The sequence below is a fragment of the Vipera ursinii genome (assembly GCF_947247035.1).
Source record: "Vipera ursinii genome assembly, chromosome: 6".
NCBI classification, from domain to species: Eukaryota; Metazoa; Chordata; class Lepidosauria; order Squamata; family Viperidae; genus Vipera; species Vipera ursinii.
In genome coordinates this window covers 13028094-13050858 of record NC_139515.1, presented here as the reverse complement: position 1 = coordinate 13050858, position 22765 = coordinate 13028094, and the positions used below count along the sequence as shown (strand labels likewise).

At 40.2% G+C, this 22765-nt stretch overlaps 1 protein-coding gene across 1 annotated transcript in view; it reads right to left on the bottom strand.

The window, feature by feature from the left end:
* SCUBE1 (signal peptide, CUB domain and EGF like domain containing 1) overlaps window positions 1-22765 on the bottom strand; it is a 226743-nt gene that overhangs the window by 172732 nt on the left and 31246 nt on the right. Inside the window, exon 3 of the mRNA XM_083366376.1 lies at window positions 7342-7470. Within this exon, the coding sequence (XP_083222502.1) occupies window positions 7342-7470 (129 nt within the window). The remainder of the gene's footprint in view (window positions 1-7341; window positions 7471-22765) is intronic.

Sequence of the window (22765 nt, the reverse complement as noted above, 5' to 3'; positions counted from 1 at the left end):
TAAATTTTCTCTTGCATACTTGTTTGTACTTTGCAATGGCTCCCACTGCATTCACAACACAGGTATGGGAGGAGGATCTAAGCTGCAGCAAGGTAATTTGCAGTGGCTGGTTCTCTTTTCCAGATAAGGAGAAACTGATCTCTCATTGCTATCACTCTCCCCTTTACCTGGGTCAATGTGTACCTTGAACCAAACAAGCTTCTGCAAAGAGTTAAAACAGTTCGGATTACATCAGGGGTCTTCAAACTTGGCCCTTTTATGACTTGTGGACTTCAACTCCCAGAATTCTTCAGGCAGGAATGCTGGCTGAGGAATTCTGGGAGTTGAAGTCCACAAGCCATAAAAGGGCCAAGTTTGAAGACCCCTGGATTATATGCAACCCCCTCACTACAGATGCTGACAAGGGGACTCTTGAAGTCATCATGTCATCTTTCCCATGTAAGGATCCGTGAAGAGCTGAGGTAGAACTTCTGCCAATGAAAAAACAGACTGCCCTCAGCTCTACAGAGTTCCAAATGGAAAGGCTTCATTTTGTGGGTGATTTCATATGCATTGAGGCTGAGGTAGAAATGAAAAGGTATGAGAATCACAAATTCTGAAATTGTGCATATACCGCATGTGGTAGCGGCCTTGCACTAAAATACAGAACGACCACCAGTTGGGAACAAAGTATTAAACAGAAGGAAAATCAAGCAAGAAACCAATTTCATCATTTCCTCACAAATATTTTGTGTTTATGTAGCACACAAAGCCTTCTAAAATTTGTTTAGCCTCAGTTAACAATACTCAGTGCTTTAATGTAGGAGGAAAAACTTGGTTGAGCTGTTGAGTAATATAGAGACAACAAATATCAGGAACAGAAGAATACATCTGGGGTTCTTATGACCCACATGTTGCAACCAGCTGTCCAAAGAGACGAAAACAAAGCTAAACATCCAGAATAGAAGAAAAGGAAGCACTGCTTTCTTTAATCAGAGCAGTGATTGTGCAATCTTAAATCAATTAATGGTACAACTTGTTGACATTTCACATCTGGCAGTTTCTGAAATGATTTTTTTCACAAGTGTAAATCTAATTTTTCTTGATGTTTGGGGAATGATTGAACTGGGTTTTTTTTAAAGAGTGGAGAAAAGCAAAAAATAAAGGGGGGGTTGTGACCTACTTGAAAAATATTGTCTTCCTTTCTTGGTAAAATGTATTATCCAGTTATTCATCATGAACCATGTTTCATTTTTCATGAAACATTTTTTTATGGTTAAATTTGAAAACATTTCTAAAATCTACTACCATGGCAAAGAAAGTTCTTATGTTTGAAGATTTTTCCAAAGTAGCTCTTCCTATGAAGACTGACTACTAGATCTTTCTGTGGCTGAATAATATCTTTTTCAGATCTTGTGTGCTTCACCAACCAAGGTCACCTCCAGGCAGTGCTTTTTTTGTCATAGAACACCCAGAACGGAGTTCCGGCACCTTTTTTGGATGGAACCTTGTAGGGTAGGCAAGGCGTGTGTATGACATGTGTGAGTTGCGGCACCTTTTTTTTTTTTCAAAAGAAGCACTGCCTCCAGGCATTCAGACTTTTGCCCCCAGAATCTGATTCAAGAACTCAGGATGCTGAAGTCAACACATCTTCTGACTTGACTTTTTTGAACCACCTCTCTGTGGGAGCTTCTGCTGTCAAGGCTGTGGCACGGTCCCATCTCTCCACTGATCGACTGACTTCTCTTTCTTTTATTTCCCTCAAGCCTGGCCAAGCCTGATTCATTTTTGTGGTCCCTCGTCCATTCATAATGCGTGGCCCAAATCCATAAATGTCTGGTTGCTTTAAGGGAACACTCAAGTCTTTACTTCACAAATGATTGTCTACATTTCTGAATAATCAGTAGGGTAGAATTTGTAATTTGTTTGCAATTCAGTTTTGCCAATCTTAAGTTAGGTAGGGTCAGGTTCTAGTTTGGATGAAAGGTCTCTTGGGAGTCTAAGGACTGGAGGTTAGGCTGAGATGTCAGAAGAACATTCTGAAAGAAAAAGATGGCCAAACCACTTCCAAACAGTGGTTGAGAAAATTCTGTGGACACTAATCGGGGCACAATCGGGAATCAAGCCTGACTTGAGGGAGGCTTCACTTAACTTTTTTTAAAAATAATTCTCTGATGGTACTTTTATATTGTACTGGTATGTTTTTGAAGAATAGGATGGAAACACCCATTGGTACTAGTAAGACACACATTTAGAATCTTAGAATCGGAATAGAGCTGGAGGGCACCTTGGAGATCTTCTAGTCCAGCCCCCTGCTCAAGCAGGAGTCCCTATATCATTTCAGACAAGTGGTTGTCCAGTCTCTTCTTAAAAACCTCGAGTGATGAAGCACCCACAACGTCTGAAGGTGAGCTATTCCAAGCTGTTAGGAAATTTATCCTTAGTTCTAGGATGCTTCTCTCCTTCGTTAGTTTCCATCCATTGGTTCTTTTTCTTGCCTTCTGGTGCTTTGGAAAAGAGTTTGCCCTCCTCATCTTTGTGCCAGCCCCTCAAATACTGGAACGCTCCTATCATATCTTCCCTAGTCCTTCTTTTCATGAGACTAGACATACCCAGTTCTTGCAACTCTTCTTCATATTGGCTTCCAGTTGTCTTCCGGGTGAGGTTCAAGGTGTTAGTAATGACCTACAAAGCCCTACATGGCATGGGTCCGGAATACCTTGGGGAGCACCTGCGGCCGGTGTCAACTTCCCTCCGCCCAGTACGCTCCCACAGAGAGGACCTCCTCAGGGTGCCACCAGTCAGAGAATGCCGACTGGTGGCCCCCAGGGGGAGGGCATTCTCTGTGGGCGCACCGGATTTATGGAACCATCTTCCGGTTGAGCTCCGGACGGCGCCTGATCTCCGCTCCTTCCGGTGCAATCTTAAAACCCACCTTTTTGAACAAGCCGGCCTGACCTGATGGGATGGGGTCGGGTTTTATAAATTGGCCTTAACTTTTAATCTGTACTAATTTATTACGGGCATCACTGTTTAATTACTTTTTAATAATTTTTAATTTTTGTATCTTGTTTTTATTATGTATTGCCCTGTTCACCGCCCTGAGTCCTTTGGGAGAAGGGCGGTATACAAATTAAATAAATAAATAAATAAATAAATAAATAAATAAATATTCTTTAGCCTCCCGCATCCTAATCATCTTTGTTGCTCTTCTCTGTACTCTTTCCAGAATCTCAACATCTTTTTATATTGTGACCGAAACTACATGCAGTATTTCAAGTGTGTCCATACTAAGGCTTTGTAAAGCAGTGCTAATATTTCATGTGATCTTGATTGTAGTCCACTATTAAGGCAACCTGAGATTGCATTGTCTTTTTTGGCTGCTGCCACACACTGTTGGCTCATATTTAAGTGATTGCCTATTTGAAGTCCAAGATCCCTCTCACAGTTGCTGGCATTGCACCAGGTTTGACCTAGTCTATACCTATATGGTTGTCTTTTTTCTTGCCTAAATATAGAACCTTACTTTTATCTACACAGAATTTCATTTTGTTAAATAGGTCCAGTGTTCAAGACTGTTGAGATGCTTTTGGATTTTGAGCCTTATCTGCCCAGGAACAGAAAATTTATCTGCTGTGGAACAGAGAATTTATTTCACTTACTGGTTTCAAATTAAGGCCTTGAGGATTCTTCATTTCTCAAAGTTAAATATTAATCCTGTGTTGTCTGAACTGAATATCAAATAATAATCTTCAGAAGGAACTTGTACTGTTTCAAGCAATTACAGTGTTAAAACTGATTATATTTAACCAGATGAGAATCTCACCATAGTTTGAAACCACCATAATGTCATTTCATATCATATTTGTGAAATTGTTCAATAAAAATGTCAAATAAAAAAATGATTTCCCCCAAGGGCAGACATGGACCATATCCAATATAAATGTATAGCCAAGGAATCTCAACCAAAGAAGGTAAAATAAAACTCATTCCGAATAGAAAGAAAAAAGAAAGAAACTGTAGTGAATAATAAATTAACCTCACCTCCACAAATTTAAATGAAAATGACATTTCTGTTTTTTCTTGTTATAAAGTTTATCATTCTGAAGTTGCTTTTGCATCATTACTATGCACGGTCCCTAACAGAAAATTTGTATTGCAGAGTATTATTATTCTACTGAGGCAATGCTTCACAAAAGAATGGATAAAATGTTGGATAATCCAAACCTGCCAAAATATTTGCAGTTTTTACTAATAATATTCATGGTGTGTGTGTTGTTTTTTTTTTTAAACCAACATGAATATTTACAATAAGCAGAAACAGCGCAGAAAAGATGAAAAAGGATGCACATTTCTATTTTACTGGTCCTTTTAAAGAACGAGACAGATCTACTACATAGAGAAATCTAAATACTTAAAAAAACTTAAAAATGCTTAAAAATCATTAAAATCTTCTCCTCATGTAAGATTTTATAGCAGGCTAATTTTTAAGTTGATAATTTTGTATGGCTTGCGAATGATGTCCTAAATATCCAAATGACCCTTGGTGGAAAAAAAGTTCCTCACCCTGACCTAAAGCGTTGTTTCACCTAAAGATTCTTCACACCTTCCCTGAACTGAGCCATGAGGGCTACAGTATTTCATTCCAACCCAAATCTGCTGCAATTAATTTGAGTTCCTCTATATCAGGGGTTTTCAAACTTGGCCCTTTCATGACTTGTGGACTTCAACTCCCAGAATTCCTCAGCCAGTGTGCCTGGCTGAGGTATTCTGGGAGTTGAAGTCCACAAGTCATAAAAGGGCCAAGTCTGAAGACCCCTGCTCTATATACTGCCAGACACTTTTATTGCCTTGTCGAAGTTCCCGAATCCGGCAAGTTCCTGTAACTTCCTTTGGTGTTCTTTGATGTTTGCCGTGAAGTTCTGATAGTTATTCATATGAGAGTCATGGTATCCGATTATGAGAAGTTCCCGTCATGCCACTGAGACTGTCAGGAGACTGAGTACAAAGGAGAGTCATGATTGGTTGGTTAGGAATTCTACTAGATGGCATTGAGGAATGAAGGTTTTCATTTTTTCTGACTCTCTTCCAAACTTTTTGGGTAAAACAGCTGCAAGTTCTCTGCAGGAGAGGCATGGCTGGTGCTGGTGATGACCTATAAAGCCCTGAATGGCTTGGCTCCAGGTTATTTGAGGGAACACCTGCTGCCAGCATCAAGTTCCCTTCGTCCAGTGCGCTCACACAGGGAGGGTCTTTTCAGGGTGCCGCCGGTAAAAGATTGCCGGCGGATAACACCCAGGGAGAGGGCCTTCTCTGTGGGTGCGCCTGCCCTCTGGAACCAGCTGCCCGTGGAGCTTAGGACTGCCCCTGACCTTCGTTCATTCCGCCGGGACCTGAAGACCTGGCTCTTTGAGCTCTCTAGCCCAGGCTGAGAATTTTTAACTGGGGTTTTTATTTTTAGGGATAATTTAATCTTTTTAAATTGTTTTTTAACTTTTGTATTTTGTATTGGTTTGATTTTAAAATACCCTGTAAACCACCCTGAGTCCTTCGGGAAAGGGCGGTATATAAATCTAATAAAAATAAATAAATAAATAAACTGCCCTTCGCCCAGTGCGCTCCCACAGGGAGGGTCTGCTCAGGGTCCCGCCGGTAAGAGACTGCCGGCGGGTGACACCCAGGGATAGGGCCTTCTCGGTGGGAGCGCCTGCCCTCTGGAACCAGCTGCCGGTGGAGCTGAGAACTGCCCCCGACCTTCGATCATTCCGCCGGGGCCTGAAGACCTGGCTCTTCGAGCTCTCGGGCCCAGACTGAGGAGGAATTTTTAATTTGGGGTTCTTTTTAACTGACTACAGGGTTAATTTAATATTTTTTAATTTGGTTCTTAATTTTTGTATTCTGGATTTTTAATTCCCTGTAAACCGCCCTGAGTCCTCAGGGAATAGGGCGGTATATAAATATAACTAAATAAATAAATAAATAAATAAATAAATAAAATAAAATAAAATCTGGAACAGGACCTGGGGGCATTCTGCATCTGCTGAACCAAGTGGAGCACTGGAGCTGACATATTTCACACCTTGATTTCCAACCTGCCTTGGCACTGGAGGAGCACATCCATTGCAGTATTGTCAGCTCTAGCCTGCAGATCCAATGCTGTACTGGTGGGTGGGTTTTTTGCTTGTTTTGCTTGCTTGTTTGCTAGTCTGGTGGAAGGTTATGAGTGAGTTGACTAAATTAAAGTCAAACACAAAGAATCAGGACCATTCATGAAGATACAGGACCATTCGTAAAGAGTCGTGGTAGTGCAGTGGTTAGAATGCAGTACTGCAGGCTACTTCTGCTGACTGCTGCAGTTCAGCAGTTTGAGTCTCACCAGCTCAAGGTTGACTCAGCCTTCCATTCTTCCAAGGTTGGTAAAATGAGGACCCAGATTGTTGGGGGCAATATTCTGACTCTGTAAACTGCTTAGAGAGGGCTGTAAAGCACTGTGAAGCAGTATATAAGTTTAAGTGCTATTGCTAGTGAAACATGTAAGATTTATTCAAGCCTATGCACAAGAATCCAGTCAAATAACTATATTGGCACTAGAAAAGGGCTAACAGAATTCAAAGGGGGCTGGACTTGGATCTCTTGTGGCAATGCAAGGTCTCTAAACTGATGATGCATTTAATTCCAACCCCCCTAGCACTCCCTGCTCTTCTCCTATAATCTCAGAGGAAATTTACTTTTTATTACGGTACTTTATCAGACATAATTTAATTCACACGTGCACACAGATGTGTTTCAGTCAATCAAAATTTACTTAAGGTCCAAGACCAAATCCACTAAAAAGCTAGCATATAATACAATAAAAAGAAATTTTAAACTGGCAAGAAAATCCTAAAGCATTTAGCAGTTAACAGTTAAATAGCACGTGAGAAGAACCAGAACAGTTTCTAACAGCTGTAGCCATTGATGAGAAAATTCTGCAACCTTCTCTGAGATTCCAGAGGGAGGGTAATAAGTTCTTGGCTATAATGGCAATTATCAGTTGGTCAAAATGGTAATTAGAGGTTTTAACAATTGGAAGGATTAAATCTGAGCACATGGGATATACAATGAACATTTTAAGACCATGTGAAATACAGATTCTACCTCTAGGTAGGTTGGATCGTAGTTCCAAACCCACAGTTTAATCTGAATGACATCAGCCAGAAACTTTAAAAAACTATCCATAGTTTAAAGCCTGGAATAAGATCATGATGATTGCCTTATCAGCGGAATTAGATAGTTTTGTGCTTCCTTGCAGGAATGAATGCTATCTAACAGATAAGAAATTGTATCATATGACTATCAGGTTTCTGCACTATAATGACTCACCAAGACAATTGTGTCCATCTTCAGCCAACATGAAGCCATCGTAACACATACACCTGTAGTTCCCAGGAATATTGATGCATTCATGTACACAGCCTCCATTGTAGAAGTCATTTTCACATTCATCAATGTCTGAAAATAAAGAAAAAAAGAAGGAAAAAAACCCTAGTGCCAGGTATATCATACCAAGTTTAACAAAAATCACTGTTGATGAATATTGTAAAATTAATGCTAAAATGCTTTTGTAATGTTTGTTTTATTCTGAATTTTGATATGGCCAATGGTCTAATCAACAACAATAAAGGGAATTAATGCTAAAATGCTATAATTTCATTTATAAGGATACATAAAAAAATCATTTAATCTAACCAGAAATGTCATTATTATGTGGGACATCAATAAATGCTTGTTTTGTATTCAAGATCCTATATATTTTGTAAAATTCCCAACCCTCACAGGGCTCTCTGTAGGGTACGCATGAGATCCGTAAAAAAGTAGATGGAGCTTTGATCACACTGCTGTGGCTGCCATTTTGATTTTATTAACCATACCCAGTGGACACTCCTGCACCATTAGCTGTCAAGAACTTACTTGAAGCTTCCTAGACATTCACTACTAGTAAGGAATCTTTATTCTAAACCAGGGGTCTTCAAACCTGGCCCTTTTATGACTTGTGGACTTCAACTCCCTGAATTCCTCAGCCAGCGTGGTTATGGACCAAGTTTATGTTCTTTCCCTGGGTGCCCCCAACTTATCTCCCATAATTATTGTAATCATGGAAAAGTGGGATGGGCACACTTCACTATTGCCATTCAGACTCCTAGTTTGTTGGTCTGTCCCTTTTGGAGTGAAAGGGAAATGTGTTTAAAGGAGATGGGCTACTGACATTCATTATAGTAGGAATGTACTGTATTAAGCACCAGAGTGGCATGTGAAGTAGGTAGCCAGAACAAATGTCAAGCTTATGGAAAACATGGCTGCTTTCATGGTTAAGAGAAATATGCCCCTTACATGCATGCTCTCACACATTGCAAGGCCCTTCTTTCAGAGGATTTCCAAAGCTGTAATAAATGACACAGAGTCCTAAACATTTTCCACAACCTCCTTGTGAAACTTATTCCCAACACAGACTCCTGTTTCCATCACAAAGTGAAAATCTGAAGTGAAAAGTTATAGAAAGGCTGCTTTGCATGAAGCCTCCAAGTTTAATCCTGGGACTATCCTATTTGGGGAGGGAAAAACTCTAGACCCAAAATGTGAGGAATTGCTACCATTAGCACTAAACAAGGTGGACTGAGGTCCAATGTGCAATAAGGTAGCTTCCCATGCTCCTATTTCAGACATGCCCCCCCTTTTAAAATAAAATCACAGGAAGTTCCTAAATCTTGGGGGGGGGGAGTTTCAAGCACACACAGGCAGCCAAACCCTAATGAATTCTTAACACTGCTACAATGTGTAGCTGTCATATGCTTGAAAAAGGGAAAAAGTATGTGTATCATATTTTGTAAGAGAGAGATGATTTGAACTGTAAATTGGGCATGTCTTAAGGATCCTGGTCTCCTGCCTCTGCAGTAAATGATGCCTTTATGGTAAGGGTCAAAATTATCCGCAAGAAAAATAATGAACAATCTTAAACTACAGTCTAGACGCTCCTATCCTGAACATTGCCTGATGACAGCCTTTCATCCAGCAAGAGTTGAATTTGGCTAGAATGTCTGTTTTTCTTTCATGCCATGCTCCTTTTACAATGGGATCTGGAACTAATTTGAGAAACATAAATTGCAATTGACTTTCATTAATTTATGTTCTTGAACCTCTGTAGAAATGCAGTCATCAGGAAGCCGTCTGCCTGCATAAATCTCAGCTATCCAATTCCAAAACGCTGCACTTGGGGAAATCAGGCAGCAGAGTTTGAGTACTGAAAAAGGCTTGAAATGTAATATTTTGATTGCTGATGTGTCGGTAGTTAGTTACATGGAAATACTTCTTGGGCATCTGAAATGAACAGGTAGACTTGCACAACGTTGAAGAAACACAAATTGAAATAAATGATATGGCACCAAAGAAGCATAGAAGATGAAACTAATAGGTGGTGAATATTAATGGTCAGGTTCCCCTCCAAGGGCCGTTCATTACCTTGTATATTCACTTCTTCCTGGGCTGCTGGGTTATGTCCCCAGCTGATCACCACTTCCTTTCAGTTGACCTAACAATGGCCCATGGAGACTACGAGGTCCAGTGCATCTCCTGACCACCATGTTTTCTTCATTTCTTCTGCCACCACACCTCTGTTTCACCCATATGGCAGGCAACCTTTTGGTTTCTACCCAGGTCAGATGAAGAATACTTTCCTTTTCTTCTCACTCTCACTTTTGATTTAAACAAAGAAAAAGATAAGTTGTAAGGTAGGGATGTTGCTACTTGGTTATGAAGATTTCTTGAAGCTTCATTCTCTAAAGCAGAGGTGTCAAACTGCCGGCCCACAGGCCAGATGCATCACAACGAATCCACGCCCACCCCATTGCCGGCAATGGGGAAAAAGCTCTTATACGTCGCGTGATGTCATGTGACGTCGCGAGTTTGGCATGTCTGTTCCAAAGTTTCTAAGAGGATTCTAAGAACAAAAGGAATAGCCTGCTCTCGTTTGCTTTGATAACTGTAGCAGTGGAGCAACAATGGTACCCTAGGATTAAAGAAAAAGAAAATAAATTTAGAAAGGTAACCATGTCTGTGAACATCTGGGAAAATTGAGTATGGTTGGTCAGCCTGTTATGAATGCATCAGGTGATGCAGCTGCTGTCTATCCCACATTTTTCTATCTTACCAAGAAGTAGGCTGTGGTCAATTTTGTCAAATGCCTTACTGAAATCTAAGTATTCTACTGTATATCCACAGTATTGCCCTGATCCATTAATTTGGTTGCTTTGTCAAGGAATGCAATAAAGTTTGTCTGGCATGATCTTTTTTTGACAAACCCATGTTGGCTTCTAGTAATAGCATTGACTTATTTCTAAGTGTTTACAGATCACTTGCTTGATTCTCTTTTCGATGATCTTCCCAAATATTGATATCAGGCTGATTAGTCTGTAGTTTTCTGGATCCATTTTTGTCCCTTTAAGAAAATTGGAACCACATTAGCTCCATAGTCCTCCGGTAGTTCCCCGGTGCTCCAGGATCTTTGAAAGATATGATACAGTGGTTTAAAAAGGTAAAGGTAAAGGTTCCCCCGCACATGCGTGCTAGTCGTTTCCGACTCTAGGGGCCGGTGCTCATCTCCGTTTCATAGCCGAAGAGCCAGCGCTTGTCCGAGGACGTCTCCGTGGTCATGTGGCCGGCATGACTAGCACGGAATGCTGTTACCTTCCCACCGTAGTGGTCCCTATTTTTCTACTTGCATTTTGACGTGCTTTCGAACTGCTAGGTGGGCAGAAGCTGGGACGAGTAACAGGCACTCACTCTGCTACGCGGCACTCGGGATTCGACCCGCCAAACTGCCGACCTTCCGATCGACAAGTTCAGTGTCCTAACCCACTGAGCCACCGCGTCCCTTCAACAGTGGTTTTACCAGCTACTTAAACAACCATGGATGTAATCTGTTCCTGATGATCTGAACTCATCTAGAGTAGATAGGTGTAGCCTTACCATTTTCTTGGCTATTTTGACTTATATTCCAAGTCTGTCTTTTGTGGTTCTGCTTTTTAGTAGGTTGGGCTATTTTTTTCCTTTTCCATAGAGACAGGTGCAAAAAAATGAATTAAACAATTCCACTTTCTCTTTGTTACCAGTCACCTACTTGCCATTTTCTCCATTAGTGGGACTGATTGTTTCCTTGACATTTTTCTTGATTTTTGCATATTGAAATAAATTATTTTTTATTATTTTCAATATTTGTTGAAAGTCTTAGTTCATTGTGAGTCTTGGCATTTCTGACTTGAGCTTTGTAGATTCGGGCTATTTGTTGGTATTCTGTTTTAGTTGTGTGTGTCTCTTTCCATTCTTTTTTAAACTTGTCCTTTTCGTCTCTCAGTTTGTCAGAGAGTTTGTTATGCAACCATGCTGGTTTGGTCTCTTTTTCTTCTTCTCAGTAGTATTATGTTAGAGTCGGCTTTTATAATCTCATTTTTCAGAGTTTCCCAAGCTTTTTGAGTTGTTTTCTCCTTTAAGATTACCATCCATGGAATCCTTCCCAAGTTCTAAGTCTGTTGAAACGAGCACTCTTAAAGTCTAAGATGCTCATTTAAACCTGTTCTATCACCTGTACCTGTATTATACTGGATTCTAGGAACTCTTAAGATTTTAAGATTAAGATTCTCACTCTTGTCTTGTTTTTTTTGGGGGGGAGGGAGTGGGGGTGGGGGAGAGGAAGAATACAAGGATTCTTTTAAAATTGTTATCACCATCAAAACAAGCTCCCATCATTCAATGTTATACAGCCCATATGGCTCACACCTGATTCTTAAAATAAGGTGAAGATGGAAAGGAAGTTCATACTTAGAAAGATTTCTGTAGCTCCTGGCCTTTTCCAAACAGATCTAAGATAGCACTAACCTCACCCTTTCCTCTTGAGTTCTATGTTTGAAGCGACATTGTGGTCAGAACTGACCACAAATAATAATGGACTAAATAAGTCCAGCCAAAAGTAACGAATCTAAGCCTTTTCCATAGGTGGGGACTAAGAAATATTTCAGGCTTTGTATGTATGTGGGGGTGAGGGAATGACATTCCAGATTTTCTGTATGATTTAAAAATGTACAATTACCTATTTTTGGCTGAAAGGATTAGATGCTACTTTTTCCCAAAGGAAACACTGTAATTTAGGCATTTGCCTCTTATACCATACCTATTGTAGTATGTATTTCCTTAAGGGAATACAATAGTGTGTTTGAGAGAGAGTATGTGTCTGTATTCATCCATTATTTATGACTAAATGATGACACCCATCATCACATATTACTAATGTCTTATTGAATGCCAATCATAGAAAAAGATACTTGCATGATAATAGTATTCATCTGATTTCCAGCAAAGAAAATAAAGCACTTTTTCTAGCTTCTTTTGAGTGAGACTTGTATGTATATCAAGAGATGCCTTTGTTAGGATGAAGGCATTTTGCCTGTAAGCATTATAGGCTTGTAGTTGACATGATTTTTGAAAACCCTACGAAAATCAATTAAAAACATGCCACATGCCTCTTCATTTTATTGTTTTCTAGTTTTCATGATATTTTCAAGATGTTAGGCCTGAGGAAATTGTAAAAAAAAAACAAAACCCTGAAGGATTGTTTGTGGAGACAAGGTCAAGGGTGATCAATGGGAATGGAAGAGCTAAAGAAAGAAAACCTGATGTTTATTAGGGAGAGAAAGAAAAGACAGAAGCGGAACAGCTTTGATAATAACCCACGAGGAGCAGAAGGAGAGGTTGTTAATTAACATACTAGGACTGGGGTATCTGTTATTAGTCAACCATCAGTCTACACATTTTTCACTAACTATGGGAGAAAGTGGGGGATATTTCTTTCTGTTCATATGATCAGCCTGGTTAGCCTTAGTTATCCATTTACCCAAAAGGATAAAATGTTTGTCTCTGATCATATGCAAGGACTGAGCAACTGAGCAAAAGATTGTACATCTATTTTGCCATGCGGTCAAAAATGGAAAAAAAACAAAACCAGTCACATATACACCGACAAAGATAATTGTCCAAGTTAATGACAATTATCTTTATGGTAAGGAGCGCTCTTTCTTTCCCACCTGGTGATTACAGTGGCCAAGGTTGCATATAATTATACAAACCCTCAGGACTGGTTGCAGCAATAAAGAAATACTAAGTTTGCTGTAATGTCAACAGGAAAGAAAAAACCAGGAAAAATTCAGAAATTCAAAAGGGAGGGGGGAATTCTACTGTATTATCAGAGCTTGGGATCATTGACCATACCAACGGCATTTGCAAGGCATGGCAAAAAAAGTCAACCATGGCAGCCATAATGGTGTAAATTTCTCTCTCTCTCTCTCTCTCTCTCTCTCTCTCTCTCTCTCTCTCTCTCTCTGTGTGTGTGTGTGTGTGTGTGTGTGTGTTGTGCAATGGGCTCCATTAACTTGTGCAGAAATCTTATCTTTGGCCAAGCAGATCAAAACAGGAAAATGCCCCTGGTGATGACTTTATCCCTATAAAATTCATAGTAGTTATTTAGAATGGTGGACCTTCACCTTAGCTTCCCTTTTCATTTATATTAATAATACAGCAAAATCTCTATGGGAATTGGGACTAGAATTTTTCTTTTAAAAAACAGGCATTAGTATGCTTCATATCATCAGCAGAATGTATAGAACACTACTGAAGGTGAAGGGTCATTCTCTTAAGAATGTTTCGTTACCAGGCTAGTAACATCTTCAGTGATCATGGCATCTGGCCCTCTCAATTCCTGGCAAATAGATGGGGAAGAAATGGAGGTAGTGACAGATTTTATTTTCCTGGGCTCCAAGATCACTGCAGATGGGGACTGCAGCCAAGAAATTAAAAGATGCTTGCTCCTGGGGAGGAAAGCCATGGCAAATCTAGACAGCACACTAAAAAGCAGAGACATCACCCTGTCAACAAAAGTGCGTATAGTCAAGGCTGTGGTCTTCCCAGTTGCAATGTATGGAGTGAAAGTTGGACCATAAGAAAGGCTGAGCGCCAAAGAATTGAGGCCTTTGAATTATGGTGCTGGAGAAGACTCCTGCGAGTCCCTTGGACTGCAAGGCATTCAAACCGGTCAGTCCAAGAGGAGATCAACCCTGACTGCTCTCTAGAAGGCCAGATCCTGAAGTTGAGACTCAAATACTTTGGCCACCTAATGAGAAAGAAGGACTCACTGGAGAAGAGCCTAATGCTGGGAAAGGTTGAGGGCAAGAGAAGAAAGGGACGCCAGATAATGAGGTGACTGAATGGAGTCACTGAAGCAGTAGGCATGAGCCTAAATAGACTCCAGAAGATGGTAGAGGACAGGAAGGCCTGGAGGAACGTTGTCCATGTGGTCGCGATGAGTCGGACACGACTTTGCAGCTAACAACAACAACAACATCTTCAGCAGAGCAACACAAAAATCATTGGCCAAGCTAGTAACTTGAGTTCATTGAAGCTTGGCACTCCACAAGCAATTCCATCAACAGACACTTTGACCTACAACCAGCATACAAACCTCCCAGAATCCAAATCAACTGCACAGTCAATCAGAGACAGCAACAACCCTCAACCAACCCATGCAAGCCCCCCATAACCAGAAGTTCACCTCCCAATGACCCTGACCTGATGTAACCTCCCCATCCCAAGACCCATCCTCACTGACACACCCACACCTGAAGCCCTTGTAAACTGATACTGACATCCCCAAACTCCCCTGTAGATGTTACCTATCCTGGTAATGAAATGTTCAGAAACCAACCCACAAGCTCAGAGAACAAACCTCCACCCTCAATCTACAACTGATCCACTATTGCATGGAACGTCATTCAATTAAGAGAAATGTTGCTTGATTTGGTTGAGGCAGAACATATCCCGGCAGATGAACAGGTTGGCTTTAGGGAAGGATGCTCCCATGTAGACCAGTGTATTTATTTAAAATAATAATAATAAAGTTGGAAGGGACCTTGGAGGTCATCTAGTCCAACCCCCTGCTCAGGCAGGAAACCCTATGCCATTTCAGACAAATGGCTGTCCAGTCTCTTCTTTAAAACTTCCAGTGTTGGAGCATTCACCGCTTCTGGAGGCAGGTTGTTCCACTGGTTAATTGTTCTAACTGTCAGGAAGTTTCTCCTTAGTTCTAGATTGCTTTTCTCCTTGATTGGTTTCCATCCATTGCTTCTTGTCCTGCTTTCAGGTGCTTTGGAGAATAGCTTGACTCTCTCTTCTTTGTGGCCGCCCCTGAGATATTGGAACACTGCTATGTCACCCCTCACCTTTCTCTTCATTAAACTACACATACCCAATTCCAGCAACCGTTCCCTATATGTTTTAGCCTCCAGTCCCCTAATCATCTTTGTTGCTCTTCTCTGTACTCTTTGTAGAGTCTCAACATCTTTTTTACATCTTGGTGACCAAAACTGGATGCAGTATTCCAGTTGTGGCCTTACGAAGGCATTGTAAAGCGGTATTAACACTTCGTGTGATCTGGATTCTATCCCTCTGTTAACGCAGCCTAGCACTGTGCTGGCTTTTTTGGTAACTGCAGCACACTGCTGGCTCATATTTAAGTGATTGTCCACTAGGACTCTGAGATCCCTCTCACAGTAACTACTATTGAGCAAGGTACCACCTATACTATACCTGTGCATTTGGTTTTTCTTGCCTAAATGTAGAACCTTACTTTTTTCACCATTGAATTTCATTTTGTTAGATAGCGCCCAATGTTCAATTCTGACAAGTTCCTCCTGTATCTTAAGCCAATCTTCTGGAGTGTTGGCTATTCCTGCCAGCTTGGTGTCATCTGCAAATTTGATGAAATCCCCATCTATCCCCTCATCCAAATCGTTGATGACGACGTTGAAGAGCACTGGGCCCAGAACAGAGCCCCGGGGCACCCCACTACACCCTTCCTTGTTTGTTTGTTTCCTGCATTTATAGGTATTTGGGTAGCCCAAAGTCACCCAGCTGGCTTTCATGCCTAAAACAGAGTTGGAACTAACAGTCTTCTGGTTTCTAGTTTCTAGTTTCTATTGCCTTAACCACTAGTTTAACTACAATTAAAGTATTTATTGATAAAACCCGAGTATACCTTCTTTATGGTATACAGATAGGACCACATAAAACACCTTAATGATGGAATCACTACACTCTACTTTTTTGAGAAATTTCTTTCAGGTACTATGATGTGTAAGGAACTCAGTGGCTCAGTGGGTTAGGACGCTGAGCCTGTTGATCAGAAGGTCGGCAGTTTGGCAGGTCGAATCCCGAGTGCCGCGTAACAGAGTGAGCACCTGTTACTTGTCCCAGCTTCTGCCAACCTAGCAGTTCGAAAGCACGTAAAAATGCAAGTAGAAAAATAGGGACCACTATGGTGGGAAGGTAACAGCATTCTGTGCGCCTTTGGCATCCAGTGATGCCGGCCACATGACCACGGAGACGTCCTCAGACAAGCGCTGGCTCTTCGGCTTTGAAACGGAGATGAGCACTGGCCCCTAGAGTCGGAAATGACTAGCACACATGTGTGGGGGAATCTTTACCTTTACCTTTACTATGATGTGTTCCCAGGTTTACCTCTTGCATAGATGAAAATGTCACAATCAGAAACTTTGCCAAATGAGTACAAAAGTCCACCCTCCCAATTTTGGAATGTCTCCTCAATCTCTCCCTGGAAGCCAAAATGTTTAGTTGGAAGGCCATGACTTTGAATGCAGCTCTGGAGAGTGCAGTGATCAGTTATGTGGAACCCTTAGTTCATCCCAGTTAGTTCTTAGTGAATTACAGGGGAATTCAAAGACGTAGCCTAGATTAAGAAGTCAAAAGCACATCTTGGAAGAAGGCAATGGAAACCATTTTTGTACTGTTGACAAGAAAATTACATGAATCTGTCAACAGGATTTGTACTTGCTGTCTACCTGAGCTTGGGGTAGCAGCCAGCTGACCTTGGCCGATGTCCAAAAATTAAGCAGGGTTGCCCCAGGTTAGTACTTAGATGTGGGATTCCCTGGGGATTCCAAGGTCATTGGCTAGACAGGAAACAAAAAAACAATGAAACAGAACATTTTCATTTCACTGCCAAGAAAAATGCATGGATGCAACTACTTGGAATTAAATTTGTCTTGAGAGCATCTTGATGAACCTTTGAGGGCACTATGAAGAAGTTAAGAGACTGATGTTTATGAGAAGAACGGCTATATACATTTAATAAATAAAATAAATAAAAGTTTTAGTGAGACTATGTCCAAGTCAAGGATAGGACAGGACAGGAGAGTTGGAAGGGACTTTAGAGATCTAACCCCTTATTCAAGAAGGACACCCTATACCATTTCAGACAGATGATTGTCCAATCTCTTCTTAAAAACCTCCAGTGATGGAGCATCCACAATTTATGAAGGCAAGCCGTTCCACTGGTTAATTATTCTGTCATGAAATTTCTCCTTATTTCTAGGTTGGTTCTCTCCTTGATTAGTTTCTTGTCCCTGCCTTTAGGTGGTTTGGAGAATAGGTTGACCCCCTCCTCTTTGTGGCACCCCCTTAGATATTGGAATACTGCTTTCATGTCAACCCTAGTCCTTATTTTCATTAGATTAGACATATTCAGTTATTGCAACTATTTCTTTATATGTTTTACCCTCTGGTCCCTAATAATCTTTATTGCTCTTCTCAGCACACTTTCTAGAGTCCCAACATCTTTTTTTTATTGTGGCAACCAAAACTAGATGCACTATTACAAGTGTAATCTTACCAAGGGACTATAAAGTGGTACTAACACTTCATATGATCTTGCTGCTATAGGCATTTTACTGTTTTGTATGAGCAATTATAAAATTGCTTAGAATAGAAGCAAAATACATATAGGAATACATATTCTGGAAATCAACTTGCTGTTTATTTTCATGCATGTGACTGAAAGATCTGCTTCATTCATAATATAACTAACATGAAGTAAATTACCTCCAGACTATCAAAAGAATTGCCAAAGCAGAGACATCTTTTTTGGTTTTGTTCAAAACTTAAAATGAGAGCCAGCTTGGGTTAGTAGGTTAAGGCACCAGGCTAGAAAACAGACAAGCATGAATTCTAGTTATGCCTTCGGCAAAAAGCTAGCTGGGTGACTTTGGGCCAATTCTTCTCAGCCCCACGAAGAAAGCAAGAGTAAATACTTCTGAAAAATGTTGCTAAGAACTGCACAAGCTTGTCTGTGAAACCCTTGAATCTGCACATTTTACCTTGAAAATGGTCAGACAGTTTTGTAATATTTTAAAAATGCAAATATGTGAATTTCAGTTGGCAATTTATGAATTTTAAAAGCTCAAAAGTGTAAAAGGCCCCTCTGCCCCAGTTCATCTCCAAATTCTGTTATCACAGCATTTCTAAAAACTAAAGTTGTATCACCAGAATATATATAATGCAATCCCACATGAATGGAGCTTTCTATAATTTTAATTAACTGCAATACTTCTACATAATGAGCAGTTACATAGAGACTGTGTTATTGTCTAAAGGTATTTTAAACAAGCCATTTAAAAGAGATTTTTCATGTTTTTTTCCTTATTGTGGGCTATTTTTAATTATAAAGGAAAGCTTTTAATTAAGTTTAGAACAGCTTAATTCAAGCAATAATTTGGTTCTTTGGTTAGTAAACCTCTATTAAGATACAAAGCAATTAAGATAAATGGATTGAGGCACAACATTTTCTTCTCAAATAATTTAATGGAAGGGAAGGATATATCAGGGACAAATTCAGATCAGGAAACACATGTTTTAGAGAAGTTTGTATTCCTCTTAATAGTATGTTTGTATTTAATTTCTCACCAAAGACTAGCATATTTGTAAACTAGATATTATACAGAATATCAGTTTGGAAAAGATGTAATCATACTAAAGGAAAAGCAATATTGAACACCTTCACTGTGTTTGTCCCTGTCTCTGAAACCAAGACCTGCATATTTACAATATAATGTAAATAGTAGATTTAAGAACAAAATAGAAGCAAGAGAACCAAAGATCACATTGCTAGCATCCAGTGGATAATGAAGAAGATCAGGAAGTTCAAAAAAGAGGGATTTTTTTTAACTTTCCTGATTATAGTAATGCTTTTGATTATGGAGACCACAACAAGCTGTGGCTAGCCGTACAAACATGCACAGGGCCGTCTTATCTGCCTATTGAAAAATTACGGTCATCACAAGGAAGCCATAATTAGAACAGGATATGGAATAACTAAATAGTTAAAGGTTTGGAAAGGAATATATGAAGATTGTATACTATCAACTTATATGCAGCATAAAAAGGTAAAGGTAAAGGTTCCCCCGCACATGCGTGCTAGTCGTTTCCGACTCTAGGGGCCGGTGCTCATCTCCGTTTCAAAGCCGAAGAGCCAGCGCTTGTCCGAGGACGTCTCCGTGGTCATGTGGCCAGCATGACTAGACGCCAAAGGCGCACGGAACGCTGTTACCTTCCCACCATAGTGGTCCCTATTTTTCTACTTGCATTTTTTACATGCTTTCGAACTGCTAGGTTGGCAGAAGCTGGGACGAGTAACAGGCGCTCACTCTGTTACGCGGCACTCGGGATTCAACCCGCCAAACTGCCGACCTTCTGATCGACAAGCTCAGTGTCCTAACCCACTGAGCCACCGCGTCCCTTTATATGCAGCATATATCATGAGAAATACTTGACCAAAAGAAACAGAAATTGGAATTAAAATTGCTAGGAGAAACATCAACAGATATGCTGATGACGCCAGTTTAATGCTGGAAATGAGGAAGTCTTAAACCAGGGGTCTTCAAACTTGGCCCTTTTATGACTGGTGGACTTCAACTCTCAGACTTCTGGGAGTTGAAGTCCACCAGTCATAAAAGGGCCAAGTTTGAAGACCCCTGGTTTAAGACTTCATTGTTGAAGGTGAAAGAAGAGATGGGGAAAGTCTGACTGCTGCTTAGTATTATAGCATACACACAACATACAACACCACTCTTATGACTATGTCAAGAAGCAACACTAGCCCAATATATATGGGAGCAGAAGAAACTGAAATGGTAACAGTCATTATCTTCCTAGGCTTTACAAGTACCTTCACAAAGGATATAAAAAAGAACCATTTGCTCCTTGAAAGGAAGACTATGACAAAACCCAAATTAAAGTGCAGAGTCATGCAAAGATATACTCTACCAAGGCCCTGCTTTTCCCAATTCTAACATATGCCTGGGAAAGAATAAAATATTCCGAACAAAGAAAATTAGACGTCTTTGAATTTGTGATGCTGGAGATGAAGGTTGAGATTGCCTTGGATTGCAAGAAGAATAAATAATTCAATGCTGAATGAAATAAAACCAGACAGGTTACTGGAAGCATTAATATTGAAACAAAACCTTCAATATTTTAAGATTCATGATGCAAAAGCAAAATCATTAGAAAAAAACCTGAACCTTGGAAAAAAAATCAAAGGCCATAAAAAGAGTCTAGAAGGAGAGAAAAGAGATAGATGAGGGGCTTATAAAAGCTTCCTTAGAGACAGAAAGTGCTGGTGACTTGAGAACCATCAAATCATGAAGAATTATAAGGAACTGAGTGATTTAATGATAATGGAGCAATGCAAAATAGCATTCTTTACATATCCTTAGCTTTTAAAATGTAATTTCTAAGAGTGGCTCTTAAAGATTAAAGTTACAGGTGATCTTTAGGATCATAAGAAAATAAGCATAGTTTTCTGATTTCTGGTTAATCAGTATTAAATATGGCATTAAAACCATTAAATATGGTTGTGGTTTTTGTGGCAGCCACAGCACATTGCTGGCTGCTATTTAAGTGGCTGTCCACCAGAACTCCCAGATCTCTCTCAGTTACTGCCATTCTATACCTGTGCATTTCATTTTTCAGGCCTAAGTGTAATACCTTATGCTTCTTACCACTGGGTTTCATTTCATTGGATAGGGCCCAGCATTCAAGTCCGTTGAGATCCTGGAGTGTTGGCTATTTCCATCAGTTTGATGCCATCTGCAAGTTTGATGAGTTCCCCTTGGATCCCCTGATATAAATGGTTCATAAGACACTGAAGAGTACTGGGCCTTAAGACTGAACCTTGAGATACTCCACTGCATAATTCCCTCCTATAGATGTGGTTCCAGTAAGGACTATATATTGAATGCAATTGGTCAGCCAGTTACGAATCCATCTGGTGGTGATGCTGTATAACCCACATTTTTCTATTTTACCAAGTAGTAGGTTGTGGTCTACTTATCAAATGCCTTACTGAAGTCCACGTCTACAGCATTTTGCTGGTCCACTAATTTAGTCACTTTGTCAAAAATGCAGTAAGATTTGATTGACATAATCTGTTTTTGACAAATCCTGTTGGCATATTGATCTTCCTGATCATGTGTGTGCACATGTGTGTGTGTGTGTGTGCCTGCATGTGTGCATACAAGTACATGTACACATTATTTATATGTGGGTATGCATGGAATTGTTTTGTTTGTAAACAACTTTTATTGTTTACGAAATGTTATCAAATCAGCTTTTGGTGCTGCTATCCTTCATTCTGCTCATTTTTAGTGCTCTTTAATTACAAGTTTTACTCTGAAACACATCGGGAATAAAATGTCCTATTTGGAAACAACTGGCAGCTGCTTTATTTTCCTTGTGGGGTTTTCACAGCTGCCTTCAGCCTCAGATTTTAAACACGAGAAGCTGCTAGAGATGGAAGGGAAAACAGAGTTGCACACTCTAGGTTACAAGCTCCCAGCTGCACTTTCCATAGAATAAAACCCTATTAAAACATCCCAGAAAGTGTCCAGAATCTGTTGAGAACGGCCGGATTTTCTGTCTTCAGGATCAGTTGGCAGCCCAGAAGTTGAGCAAAGATGGGTCACAGATGCTTGCTTCGCATCCAGGAAAAGCTGAGCTCAGAGACAAGTCTGAACTATGAAATTAGTTGTCATTAAGGAAAACATACTGTTTTCACTGTTCCAGAATCAACTTTCCTCCTGACAAACAATAATTATGTCTCGCTAGGTTTTACGTTGTTAGAAAGAAGAGACCAAGCTTTGATAAAAACTGGGGTTTACTTCTAAAGATTGTACATCACTTCTGGGAATCTCCTATTTTAACTTCAGATAAAACTACATTATTTGCATCATTTATGTGACTGATGAGGTAGAGTGATGTCTCATGCCTATAAAACTAATATTCCCCAATCCGAGATCCATTAGGTGTGGTTTTATAATATGGAGTAAGCCTCTTTGTATCAAGTCCAGATAGCTTGGGATTGTGCCTCAAAGTCTTATTTACATTTTGGGGAAGTGAGGACTTGAGACAGGCAATACTGAAAAAGACTGATGTTTCTACTGCATTTAGACCTCAAACATTTGTTCATGCTGGTAATGTGCATTCATGGGAAACTGTTTGTCTTAATACACAGACTTAATACTATTGTCATAGTTTCGATGAAACTCTTCAAAAGAACTTCGAGGTATTGTTTACCTTAAAGAATCTTTTATTCGAGAAACAAAGTATCGGCACTACATAGTTGAAACCAGAAACACACTTCTCAATTAGCTTGAAGTGCGGGCTTTCTCCCCAGCTCTCCAGCCCCTCAAAACACTATCAGCTCTGGGCCCAATGTCCTTGGGTTCCCACGATTAAGTTATTATTGTAATGACTAGCTCAGTGGTGGCAAACCTATGGCACGCATGCCAGAGAGGGCACTCAGAGCCCTCTCTGTGGGCACATGCGCCTTGTTCTTTGGCTAGGTTTTCGCAGGAAA